The 13,762-nt window shown below is 45.8% G+C and overlaps 1 protein-coding gene across 1 annotated transcript in view; it reads right to left on the reverse strand.

Moving 5' to 3' along the window:
- Positions 1-8,655: 8,655 nt before the first annotated feature.
- ccdc85ca (coiled-coil domain containing 85C, a) overlaps positions 8,656-13,762 on the reverse strand; it is a 75,421-nt gene continuing 70,314 nt past the window's right edge. The window contains exon 6 of the mRNA XM_034195446.1: positions 8,656-12,500. Coding sequence (XP_034051337.1) covers positions 12,411-12,500 — 90 coding nt within the window. The 3' untranslated portion in view covers positions 8,656-12,410. The remainder of the gene's footprint in view (positions 12,501-13,762) is intronic.

Genomic DNA, 13,762 nt, shown 5'->3' on the forward strand with positions numbered 1-13,762 from the left:
CCACCACCACAAGATGGCGCCCTGCTTGAAGTGCAGGCTTCAAGCACGAGAGGGCGTCGGAGCGACCGGGAGTGACAGCTGTCACCCATCATCTGTACCAGCTGTCACTCATCCACTACTCATCACCACCACCATAAAGGCCGGACTGCAACTCCACCTCCCCGCCGAGAAATTAGCTACCATTCAGGTAATTCTCTGCTGAACCTTAATCGAGCATTAGTCTGATCTCTCTTGCAGCCGTTTTCCTGGGACGGATTCCTTGTCTGCTGAGTTGGCGTTTGGTGTGGACTGCGACGGCTTTGCCTCCCACCCCACCCAGATAAGTGGTTGTCTCAGGAGCTGTTTGAGTGTGTTATCGGAGGTGGAGGTCCTCCCTCCTAACCGAACACTGTCTGTGGGATTACTGAGTGTGCGAACTCACACTCATCAGTACTGTTTCTGTTCTCTGCCAGCAGTACCGGGTCTGACTGCTGAAGACAGTGGCCACCTGGGGCGCAGGGCTTGGCGGCTCCGGTGTTCTTCAGATCCGTTGGTGGTGGAAGCTGTGTGGGATCCGGCTCTTCTCTCGCCAGACGTCTTCTGTCTTCGAGCCTGCCCACACGTCACCTTGTGTATAATTGACATTCCACCATATTGGTATTGTCTGTACTTCGTTGTATGATTCACAACATTAAATTGTTACTTTTTGGCTTATCCATTGTCCGTTCATTAACGCCCCCTGTTGTGGGTCCGTGTCACGACACTTTCACAACAGGATTTCTTGGCCAGCGTCATGGATCCCGAGGGGCGTCAACCATCGCTTGAACAGCCAATGGAAGAGCGAGGTGAACAGGCGTCAACAGGAGGCATGTTAGCTGCAGCACATCTTAACCGCTTTTACTGCTCGATTGGACTTAGTTACCGAGCAGAGCATTATTCTCAATCGAAGGATGGAGGTTCTCACCGCCCATGTGGAAGGGCGCTGCTGCAGCACCTCCTCCTGCTGACTGTATGCCAGAGACAGACATTCCACTGGTCGTTCAACGAACCCCCCCCACCTTCCCCTGAAGCATACATAAGCCCTCCGGAGCCGTACGGAGGCTGGAGACGTGCGCGGACTTCTTAATGCAGTGCTCGCTCGTCTTTTCACAGCGTCCCGTCATGTACGCGTCAGACGCTAGCCGGGTGGCTTACGTTATAAATTTGCTTCGAGGAGAGGCACGCGCCTGGGCTACGGCGCTCTGGGAGCAGAATTCACGGCTCCTAACGATTTACACTGAGTTTGTGAGGGAGTTCCGACAGGTGTTCGACCACCCTCATAGAGGCGAGACCGCTTCAAGCATGCTGCTGTCGATACGACAGGGGTGTCAAAGCGCAGTGAAGTATGCAGTCGACTTCCGCATCGCGGCAGCGCGAGCCAGCTGGAATGCTGTTGCGCTCCGCACCGCCTTTATAAACGGACTGTCTCTGGTCCTTAAGGAGCACCTGGTGGCGAAGGACGAGCCGCGGGATTTAGACGGGCTTATCGACCTGGTTATACGGTTAGACAACCGATTAACAGAACACCGTCGGGAGCGAGACGAAGGGCGTGATCAGGCACAAGCCATCCCTCTTCCTCCCGGGTCCGAAAGGGAGCCGACTTCCCCACGCTCCACAGCCAGGGCTCGCCACGTGATGACAGCTCCCCCTGCTGACGTTGCTATGGAAACGAGCAGGGCCAAAAAGCGATCAGATCAGAGACAAAGGAGGCTGATCCGTGGAGAGTGTTTTCTCTGCAGCTCAACTGAGCACACACAGAAAGAATGCCCCAAACGGTCAAAACAGCAGCACTCGTCCTTAGAGACTGGGCTAAGGGTGGGTCACAACACCCACGCGGGGAGACCCCGACAATCTGCACGTATCCCAGTCACGATCCTGAGTGGGGATCTAACCCTTCACGCCCCAGCACTGGTGGACACGGGGTCAGAGGGGAATCTGCTGGATAGCAGATGGGCAAAGGAGGTTGGGCTCCCTCTAGTGGCCTTACCATCACCATTGTCGGTGCGGGCACTAGATGGCACCCTTCTTCCACTAATCACACACCAGACACAGCCAGTGACATTGGTGGTGTCTGGGAATCACAGGGAGGAGATTGTGTTTTATGTAACACCTTCTACCTCCCGAGTGATTTTGGGTTTTCCATGGGTGTTAAAACACAATCCCCGGATTGATTGGCCGTCTGGGGTTGTGGTTCAGTGGAGCGAAACCTGCCACCGGAAGTGTTTAGGATCCTCGGTTCCAGCCGGTGTGACAGCTAAGGAGGAGGTTTTAGTCCCCCCCAATCTGGCGGCGGTGCCAGCCGAGTACCATGACCTTGCTGACGTCTTCAGCAAGGATCTGGCACTCACGCTGCCTCCGCACCGTCCGTACGATTGTGCCATTGAATTGATACCGGGCGCTGAGTACCCGTCCAGCAGGCTGTACAACCTCTCACATCCGGAACGCGAATCAATGGAGACCTACATCCGGGACTCGTGACCTGCCGGGTTGATCCGGAATGCCACCTCCCCGATGGGTGCTGGTTTCTTTTTTGTGGGCAAGAAGGACGGTGGACTCCGTCCATACATTGATTACAGAGGGCTGAACGAGATCACGGTTCGCAACCGATACCCGTTACCTCTGTTGGATTCAGTGTTCACGCCCCTGCATGGAGCCCAAATTTTCACGAAATTGGATCTTAGGAATGCTTATCACCTGGTTCGGATCTGGGAGGGAGACGAGTGGAAGACGGCATTTAACACCCCGTTAGGTCACTTTGAGTATCTGGTCATGCCGTTCGGCCTCACCAATGCGCCCGCGACGTTCCAAGCGTTGGTTAATGACGTCTTGCGGGACTTCCTGCATCGGTTTGTCTTTGTATATCTAGACAATATACTCATCTTTTCTCCGGATCCTGAGACCCATGTCAAGCATGTACGTCAGTTCCTACAGCGGTTGTTGGAGAACTGGCTGTTTGTGAAGGGCGAGAAGTGCGAGTTCCACCGCACTTCTTTGTCCTTCCTGGGGTTCATAATCTCCTCCAACTCCGTCGCCCCTGATCCGGCCAAGGTTGCGGCGGTGAGAGATTGGCCCCAACCAACAAACCGTAGGAAACTACAACAGTTCCTCGGTTTTGCAAATTTCTACCGGAGGTTCATCAGGGGCTACAGTCAGGTAGTTAGCCTCCTGACAGCCCTGACCTCTCCAAAAGTCCCCTTCACCTGGTCGGATCGGTGCGAAGCTGCGTTTAGGGAGTTGAAACGCTGGTTCTCGATGGCACCGGTTCTGGTGCAGCCCGATCCCAATCGGCAGTTCGTAGTTGAAGTGGACGCCTCTGACTCAGTGATAGGAGCCGTGCTATCCCAGAGCGGGGAGTCCGACAAGGTTCTCCATCCATGTGCCTACTTTTCCCGCAGGTTGACCCCAGCTGAACGGAACTATGACGTCGGCAATAGGGAACTTCTTGCGGTGAAGGAGGCTCTTGAGGAGTGGAGACACCTGTTGGAGGGAGCATCGGTACCATTTACGGTTTTCACGGACCATCGGAACCTGGAGTACATTTGGACCGCCAGGCGTCTGAACCCCAGGCAAGCCCGCTGGTCGCTGTTCTTTGGGCGTTTTGACTTCCGGATCACCTACCGCCCTGGGACAAAAAACCAACGATCTGACGCCCTGTCCCGGGTGCATGAAGAGGAGGTCAAGACCGAGCAGTCAGACCCCCCTGAAACCATCATCCCCGAGTCCACTGTCGTGGCCACCCTTACCTGGGACGTGGAGAAGACCGTCCGGGAGGCCCTGACACAGAGCCCGGACCCGGGGACAGGTCCGAAGGACAAATTGTACGTCCCACCAGAGGCCAGGGCTGCGGTCCTTGACTTCTGTCACGGTTCCAAGCTCTCCTGTCATCCAGGGGTGCGAAGGACCGTGGCAGTAGTCCGGCAGCGCTTCTGGTGGGCGTCTATGGAAGCCGACGTCCGGGAGTATGTCCAGGCCTGCACCACCTGTGCCAGGGGCAAAGCCGACCACCACAAGGCCCAAGGCCTCCTCCAGCCTCTGCCTGTGCCTCATCGCCCCTGGTCTCACATTGGCCTGGACTTTGTCACGGGCCTCCCGCCGTCCCAGGGCATGAGTACACGGTGCATACAACAGGTCACATCTGGATGTGAGCAAGTTCTTACAATGAGAGTGGTGTATACATGGACCACCCTGTCATGACGAAGCAACAGCACCAAGTGTAATCAGATTTACAAATAGATTAGACAAACATAGGACAAATATTGATAGTAAATATTACATAGACAGCATTTGTTAAATCAATAAAATATACTGCTATTCGAGTGCGGTATTGTCTTCCATATAGACCTGGTTAAAGAGCCTTACACCTGTGTTCAGTGATTTAACTTATGTGGCTGATTTTATTTCATTTTGCGCTTATGGCCATGATCACTTACCTGCCATGACTGTGATGGGATAACATGTTGGTTTGATGGAACACAGTACTTTAGTTCCTTGGCCAGCAGGCTGAGGGTCACTAGACCACAGATTACGGGGCTCAAAATCATCTTAACACAGCTCATTGTATTGATGACAGATGCTCATCTGATGTACAATGTATCCTATCCTGGAGAGGCAGACTCTAGGACAGGGGTGGCCAAGTTCGGTCCTCGAGAGCCACCTTCGTGATACTCTTAGTTGTCTCCCTGCTCCAACACACCTGAATCCAATGAAAGATTCGTTAGCAGACTTTTAATGAGCCTTTCAGTGGAGAGTGGAGCAGGGAGACAAGTAAGAGTGTCAGGAAGGCGGCTCTTGAGGACCGAACTTGGCCACCCCTGCTTTAGGACATCCGTCTCAGGAGAAGCCATCTCCAGGATCAGGCTGAGTTTGCTGTTGCAGTTCAGGTCTTTTTCTCTTTCCCTGTTTGTTGGAGACATTTGATGTGGAACGTCTCCAGTGTGTGAAGCTGCCAGGGATACATAATCCAAGCTGTGCAGCCATAAAGGACAGATTGGGGAGGTGATAATTTTGTCATCAAGGTGGCAGGAGTTGGAGGCAATGCTGCAAATGTGAGTGAATGTGTCTGTGTTGCGCAAGACATCATTACCGATCATGTGACTCACCATGTGGTCATATGACACAATCATTAGACCACAGATGGTGAGTCAGACAATCAGAGGCCATTTTTATTTATATTTTGCCGGATATGGCAAACACGCACCTAGCGATATTTGACCGGATCTCCTCGCTGATTGGCTAGTTCAAATGACATCATCGTAGAGTTTATTTCAACATGGCGGCGCCCTCAGCAAAGTTGAACTGGACGATATTTCGCCGTACGTGGCACCAGCAAAATGGCGGGTTGCTCTGTTTTGCCAGCCGTCTAAATGTATTCACGACGGAACGGTCGCGGTCAGGCAGGAACTTAAAGGCGATCGGAGTTTAAGATCTCCTTATTTCACATTCATGAAAGTAGCTCGATATTGGTGATTTTCATCATTGAAAATTGGTATATTTTACCATTCACTATTTTCAGGGGTGGACTGATCGAAGGTTTTGCAGACATGACACTGACAGAGGAAAAACAGGTTTTGTTTATCATCCCCACCCTACACAGAAAATTACCAAGACTGCAAAAATTATTTCCACTGTGCCCGAAATTATGTCCACCGCGTGGCAAAAAGCGCCGGTGGACATAATTTTGGGCACGGCGGTGGAAATAATTTCGGGCACAGTGGAAATAATTTTCGCCACATGGGGGAAATAATTTCGGGCACGGCTATGCCACGTTTTTGAGCCTCTTTTAGTGTCCGAGAATCCCTCCGGCAGTAGGTGATTTTCTGTTCCGATTCAAATGACTTTATGACACCCAAAATGGCATTTAAAGATGAAAAATTAGCACCAACACTCTACATTTAAAGATGAAAAATTAATACCCTCTACGATGATGTCACTTGAACTAGCCAATCAGCGAGGAGATCCGGTCAATATCGCTAGGTGCGTGTTTGCTGTATCCGACAAAATATACACTATGTTTTAAATATTTGTTGCATCTACGTTTGCTAATTTTGAAGTCTAGCCAGATTAAGTCTTGGACACTTAGCAGACATCCGCTTGTGGACCTTCAACTGAATCCTCAGGACAGCTGGAACATGTCAGTGGTCACAGTTCACAAATGTGTCACTTCTGTAGACCCTACAGGTCTGCAGGAGTCTCCAGCATCTTCCAATGAGAACATGACTGATTGACTTCGGGACACCATCAGTATTAGAATCCCGTGTCTTGTGGTGCCGCTCTCTGGACACTGGAAACAGGTTCTAGTGAATCATATCTCATCTTTCACACAGTCCTGGACTCTGACCAAGTCTCACAAAGCAATGGCACTTTTATTTCAGATGAAAGTGGCTTTTATGTACTTATCAGACAATATGAAAAGAACTTTTCAGCAACAGTACATCTTGTTCCAAAAATATAAAGGCATGCTATTCCATAGTAATCTATGGGGAATTATGTATTTACACGGTCACAGAGGAACCTTCCATGACTCAAGTCCTCAATGACTAAAGGATGCACACTACAAAAATATTATAGTCAGCTATCACAACACTCTTCAAACATACTTTTCTGTAACAAGAAAAAAGGTAAGCAGTTCTCTGCATTATATGATTTTAGTTATTAACAAAAGCAGACCTCTCAAATCTCACTCATTGGGAGTGAGACTCGCGCTTTAAAACAGTCTTGTCAGGTCTCACACACTCACACACAATATGTTGTCATGCATGACATTCTCCAACATTCCACCGGTATGACTTGCAAGACAAGATTCAGCAGAAAATAATTCCTCAACTTGAGAACTCTGCAAAAGACGCTGTACAATTTTCTCAAACCGTGTGTATGTATATGTAAATACATTCCACTGTGTGAAATGAAACAATGAAGATGTAGTGCAGCAGATAAGTGAATATTTACTTCAAATGGTGATGCAAGCACCAAATTTGGCACATATACTCCTTAGACATTACTCTTTTAAAAATGATTAGTGGCCACATGAACTTTCAATAGGCGGCCAAGAAGGGGTCAGTTGAAGAATTACACAGGGGTCCAAATTTAAAAATGCCCCAATCATATTGAAAGGTATTCCATATTATTTGTCTCATCATAAAGATTCCAAAAAGGTATAGTTTGCGCTATCTGTGAATGAATGTTATGGAGTAAAAACAGCAAAAACACTGAGAAAGGTCAATTTTAGTTTGTACAGGGGTCAAAAGTTAAATTTACTGCAATTTTGGTAAAAAAAAAAGTTGTGCAAATTACTGGTTGAGCTAATAGGATTAATAAATGGAATAGTTTTGACTGTGTTGCGTGCTTGGTTTGGAAAGTAAAAGTTAAACAATGTCGGCATCCATTGGATTCTATGACATGTGACATATGCTACCCTGTAACATGATAACTAAGCATGATACATGATGCAAACTATTCCTTTTTAAAACCATATTCACTCAACTAATAATTTGCATCACTTTTTACCAAAATTGGAGCAACTTTAACTTTTGATCCCTGTACAAATTGAAATTGACCTTTTTCACCATTCTTGCTGTTTTTACCCCATAACTCCAGAACATTCATTCACAGATTGTCCAAACTATACCTTTTTGGAATCTTTATGATGAGACAAATAATATGGAATACCTTTCAATATGATTGGAGCATTTTTAAATTTTGACCCCTGTGTAATTCTTCAATTGACGCCTTCTTGGCTGCCTATTGAAAGTTCATTTGGCCATTCCGCATTTTTAAAAAAGTAATGTCTAAGGAGTACGTGTGCCAAATTTGTTGCTTGCATCACCATTTGAAGCATTTTTTTCAGTTATCCGCTGCACTAATGGGCTTGTAGTGTGTCCTTGCAGCTTTAATTCAAGAGGTTTTTGACTTTGTGACATCACCAGTTGTATACACTCACCAGCCACTTTATTAGCTACACTTTGGTATTACCGGTATTGCCGATCGAACGATCTCCCCTAAAAATCGGTCTGCCCTGCCTTACCTGTGCATGCGCCATTTCTACGCATCAGCAGCAATTCACTGATTATCACCTCATTTCTGCTTAAAACTGAACTCCAATCATCATCTATCTCAGCGGCACACATCTGAAACTTTTGTACAATAATCATTTCCACATAAATTCAGCATTATTTCATAATGACAGACAGGGGAAGCGATCAGAGCGCCACAGTAGCACATCTGAGTCTGACATGCTGCTGGCCCTACGTCATTTTGGAGCGTCAATAGTGAAATAAGTAGATGATTGCCTTGTTTCGCTACTCGTTTCTGCTTAAAACTGACTTTAGAATGATTTAAGAGGTTTTAATTTGTCATCTGATGGTTAATAATCCCATTATTACCTTTGATCGCATTGGGTGCTGCTGTGGTCCCAGATGACGCATGCACAGTGAAGGAAGGGCGGACCCATTTTTTAGGAGGGACCGTTCGGTCGGCGACACCGGGTTGGGCTGCCTTTTGCCTCAGAACTGCCTTAATTGTTTGTGGCATAGATTGAAAAAGGTGTTGGAAACATTCCTCAGAGATGTTGGTCCATATTGACATGACAGCGTCACACAGACGCCCATTCAACCAGTCCTCTGACATCAACAAGACATTTTCGTCCACACAACTGCTGCTCACTGGATAGCTTCTCTTTTTTGGCCAGTCTCTCTAAACCCTACAGATGGTCGTGTGTGAAAATCCCAGTAGATCAGCAGTTTATGAAAAACTCAGACCAGACCCTCTGTCACCAACAACCATGCCACATTCAAAGTCACTTGAATCCTCTTACCCCTCCTGTTCTGATGCTCAGTTTGAACTTCAGCAAGTCGTCTTCACAACGTCTAGATGCCTAAATGCATTGAGTTGCTGCCATGTGATTGGCTGGTTACCTATTTGTGTTAACAACCCATTGAACAGGTGTACCAAATAAAGTGGCCTGTAAAGTAGATTCATGGTGCAGTGGAACACAGAAGGATTTTCATACAAGAAAAAAGATCAAATCTAGGCTCAGTCTCCCATGTAGCTTCTAGCAATATGTATCAGAAATTTTATGCTTTCTTTAAAATAATCTTTCTGTGTTCCACCATGAATCGTTATAACTGGTGACACAGCACACAAAGGTTGCACAATGCACATTGTCTCCAGTCACATTTACAGAAGCCTCTACCTCCTTCAGTTGTAGTAGGTGTCTTGGTGGCTCTCCTCACACTGTCACTGTGTTTTTGTGAACTGTTTATTCCACAGAGCGTTGTACACGTGCAACACTGTCAAATGAATGATACTGTGAATTGACTCCATTTCTGTCAGGCTTTTCCATCTGCTGCTGACGCTCAAAGCACTTTATAATGATGCTTCACATCACCCATTCACACAAAGGTGCTCTACTGCACACCAGGAGCAGCTGGGGATGAAGGGCCTCACTCTCAGGGACCTTTGTGGTTTCCTGTCTCAATGGGAATCAAACCGAAGACCCTCTTATTCATAAGCTGACTGGCTCTAAACTATGAAAATGGAGAGACTATATATAAAAATATCTGTGATGCCTCTAAGTGGTTAATAAGATTTGTTTGTTAAACCCCTTGAATTAAAGCTGAACGTTCGCACCACAAGCACTGTTTCCTCTCAGGTCCATTGTGGTGGTGTACAGAGGCAACATTAGAATCATTCTGTCACTGTCCAAATACTTATGGACCTGACTGTAGCTATATGTAGCTTGAGTGAAGCACAGCATCAGTTACAAATGATTGGTTCAGGTTTTTTGAATGACGCTTAAGCTCCACCTCTCATTTAATAACTGCACAGATTCTGTCCAATAAAAACAGGACGTGACAGTGATGTAATTGTGATGTCACAATTTCCTTTCATGTGAGCCGAGTTCATAGGGATGCTTCTGCACAAACAGCTTCATGATGTGTTGACTGTCACAGCAGGTGATACAACAGACTGTGATCCAGACTGAGAACTGATGGCTCGGGGTCACAAGAAAAGTAAAATCAACAAAAGCACCGTTTTCAGCTTGTTTTCTGGCTACAGCGACTTCATCTGATGACAAAAAACAGTCAAATTCTGTCATGAGGAGAAACAGTCACGAAAACAAAACCTCTATCAAATAGCCAAAGCATTCAGTACTCAGGATCAAAGCTCAATGATCAACATCAAAAGTCAGTAACAAAAACCAGAACTACAGGTCAGCAATCAGGGCAAAGGTCAGGATCTGTTCTTTGATCCAGAATCCTTTCATCATAATTACACGATCAAAGGAAGACAAACAGACATATGGAGAAATGGTAACAAATGCATAGCCTCTATCAAAGAATCAAAGCAATCAGGATCAAAGCTCAATGATCAAGGTTAATGATTGATCAAAGATGAGCCATCAGGAAGGAAGACCAGGATCACAGGTCAGCCAGCAATCGGAAAATAAAAGGTGAACAGTGAGGATCTCCGAATGTCAGAGATGGGCCAAAGTGGACCGTGGTGAAGGTCGGCGGTCTCTGCATACCTTTGGTGTTTCTCATATTGATATGCAACGTTTTGTGTGTCCAGCCACTAGTGGTGTAACTGGTCGCAGTTGATTCGTGTTCTGTAAACACCCCCACCCCCAGTGTGGAACGCATGTGATCCACTGGTTAATTGCTGAATTTACATAAATTTGATTTTAGATCATGGTGTCTTGTTTTTAAAGTGATTACTGCGTTCATTTTGATGTGTTACAGTAAAATCTCACTCTCAGCCTGTTTTTAAAACAGAAAGAAGCAGGTTTGCAGAGAGACTGGAGCGCCCGCTGTAGCTGCATGTCCTGTTACAGCTTCGTGCTCTGCTACAAACAGGCTCAGCACAAAAAGAATCTCTGTTCATGTTAAAGGGGTTGAGGACAGAGTGTCTGTCGTCTCTTCCTTGTGCAGCCGTAAGCCCACTGAACCGAGCAGCACACTCAAAGCACATGCACAGCCGAGCTGGCTGAAAGTCCACAGGCAAAAGTTCCTTATTTTCATTGCTCAATAAGTTATTTTTAAAATTAAAAACAAAGTAGCATTTGTCTTTTTTTTTTTTTTGCTGATCTGAAAAATGATCATGCTTAATGATCAGGCTTATAAAACCGCATCTGGTCTGAAGCAGGGCTTTTGTGATCCGTGACACCCATACCATCCACCAGGATACACCAGAACCCGTAAAAGAAGTTTACACAATGGAAACATACAGTATGTTGGGTCTCTGGCATGAAAATGCATCTGACCTTTGACCTTGACATAACTGAGCAGCCGTTCAGTAATTGGTTGTAAGGTATTACAGATTCCCATCTGAGCTCACTGCAAGTCCAGGTTTGATTGCTTTCGGCTCTGCTGGCTTCGATACTGATTTTTCATACCTCCATCATGCTATTTCAAAAACCTGAAAGAATCCAGACCAGAAGCAAAACCATTTCACGTCATGGAACCCTGGGGTGACAATCTTACCTTTAACTTCAATCTGTCACAATGCTACTCCACACTGAACTACTTAAGTGCCAAAACTGTGATCACTGTCTACTTTCTCTGAGGAGGTCAAACTTCAGGAACATGGGACAGCAGGAGATGGTTAATGTGCCACCGTGCAGGACCAGCAAATGCTGCTCAACCTGACCTGACCGAAGAAGACTTCAAACACCTGAACAAGTCAATGCCAAAGTGACAGAATACAACATAAAGCTGGTCTTCATCTGAGCTCAACGGACCTTCTGTTTAGATGTTCTACTCCACACTGCAACCATCCTGCAGGTGACCCAAACTACAACTTTTCCTGAATGTAAATTCATTCCTTCATTGACCCTGAATCGTTCCACTCTTCACAATGCAAACAGAAACGTACATCTGAAAATGTCCAGGTAATTATTGGTTGGTAAGCTCTTGTTGATCTGATCAAGCTGATTATTGCAAATACTGGAAGATGAGGTCTTCTTGCATCACTTCCATTTCTTTGTGAAGATGTTGTAGTTCCAGACTTTCAACGCAGTCTGTTCGTTGTGCACCAGCTCCGTCTCTCTGAGACTCATTTCTCTAATCCCAGAATTCCAGCTTTGGTGCCATTAATCGCTGCAATCACTAAATGACAGTCCAGGCTTTAAAAAATTATAATAAACACTTTTACATAGTCTGCTGCCCGGGTAATGACAGTGGCTCTAGAAAACGGGCCGAATGCTTTCACACAGATTGGACTGTTACAGTCTTCCAGTGTCTGCAGCAGTGCCATGTAAATCAAAGTAGATCCATTACGACTCAGTTCAGGTTCATAATTTCAACAGCTACATGACAGCTGGAGGGTTCTGGTCAAAACAGGTGGAGTCCACCGGCTGGAAACATAGCAACATGGCACCACGGCGTGACGTCCAAACCCTACAAAGGCTCTTTGTACTGGTTGCCTGACAGGTGGTGTCGGATCGATGGCTTTGAACCTGCAGCATCACCTAGTTTTCTCCAAACAACCTGAGAGGAAGAAACAGACTGTCAGAGGTCAACAATGCCATCAATATGAAAGAAAACCCAGCATTAATGATAAATACAAAAATAAGGCAATGCTAAATACTGCTGGCCATATGAGCATGGTCTTCTTTATCATCATGCACAATTTGTACATGTTCAAATCAAATCATTTGTTCATGTTGTGCAAATCAAGGAATATTGTAGATCACCCTCTGTGCATTTGCACATAAATAATGAGACAAATTTAACTCCATAGAAAGTTAGCGAAAGTTAGCATGCAAGTTAACATCAAAGAATGTCTTGTAAATGACTCCAGAGGTGTTAACAGGTTACAAAAACAGCATTTTCAGTTTTAGAAGTGTTTATTTCTCACTAGCTTTTTACATAATACACAAGAAACAAAGCTGATAGCAGGTAGCAACACCAGGAAGTGACGTCACCATGCTAACTTTTGTGAAATGTCTTGTAAATAAGTTCAGAGTGCTTATCACACAAATGGCTTTAGCTGTAACATATGAGAAACATGTATGTAAACACACAACATGAAGTGGTTTTGAAGTAGAGGTGGGCGGATGGATCTTAATATAGATAATATCCATACCAATGCTGGTATTGATATTGAACAATCCTCGTGTAAAAAGATCGATACTCAAGCTTTTTTCTCTCCCACACACACTGACTGCTGCGCACGCAGATTCATCAAAGTCTACTCTGTCTGTAAGAGCAGCGCTGCAGTATGTCACACAACACGGGCAGCGCACCCTTGTATTGTGGTTTGTCAGCCCTCTATCCCAGGAGATCTTGTTTTAAGTTGTGTTGAGTGATATTTTTTAAACAAAAATGTTGATTGTGATAATAAAGTATTTTGTTGTCACGTACAATGTTTGACGAAATTCTATCCTAGGTCTTTTGGATCCTTTGGCTCTATGAAGCTTATATGAAAAAAGTATCAGTATCGGTATCGATATTGGCGATACTGGGCCTGTATTTACTTGGTATCAGCTCAATACCAAAATTCCAAGTATCGCCCACCTCTATTTTGAAGAGACCAGCAACTGATGTCGCGGTGCAGCTTTACTCTGATTGGCTGTCACCCGCGTCATTCAAACACTAAACAGAGCAGATTATAAGAGAATGCAACTTTTTAACCTCTTAAAATACATCAAGGTTAGCCATCTTTGAACTTGTTCAATATCTGTGTCCCAAAAATGTTCCCTGTGAATTTCAAGAGTCTGGCATTAATAGGACTGGACTTATGCTGAGCA

The sequence above is a fragment of the Thalassophryne amazonica genome, chromosome 19 (genome assembly GCF_902500255.1).
Source record: "Thalassophryne amazonica chromosome 19, fThaAma1.1, whole genome shotgun sequence".
Taxonomy (NCBI): Eukaryota; Metazoa; Chordata; class Actinopteri; order Batrachoidiformes; family Batrachoididae; genus Thalassophryne; species Thalassophryne amazonica.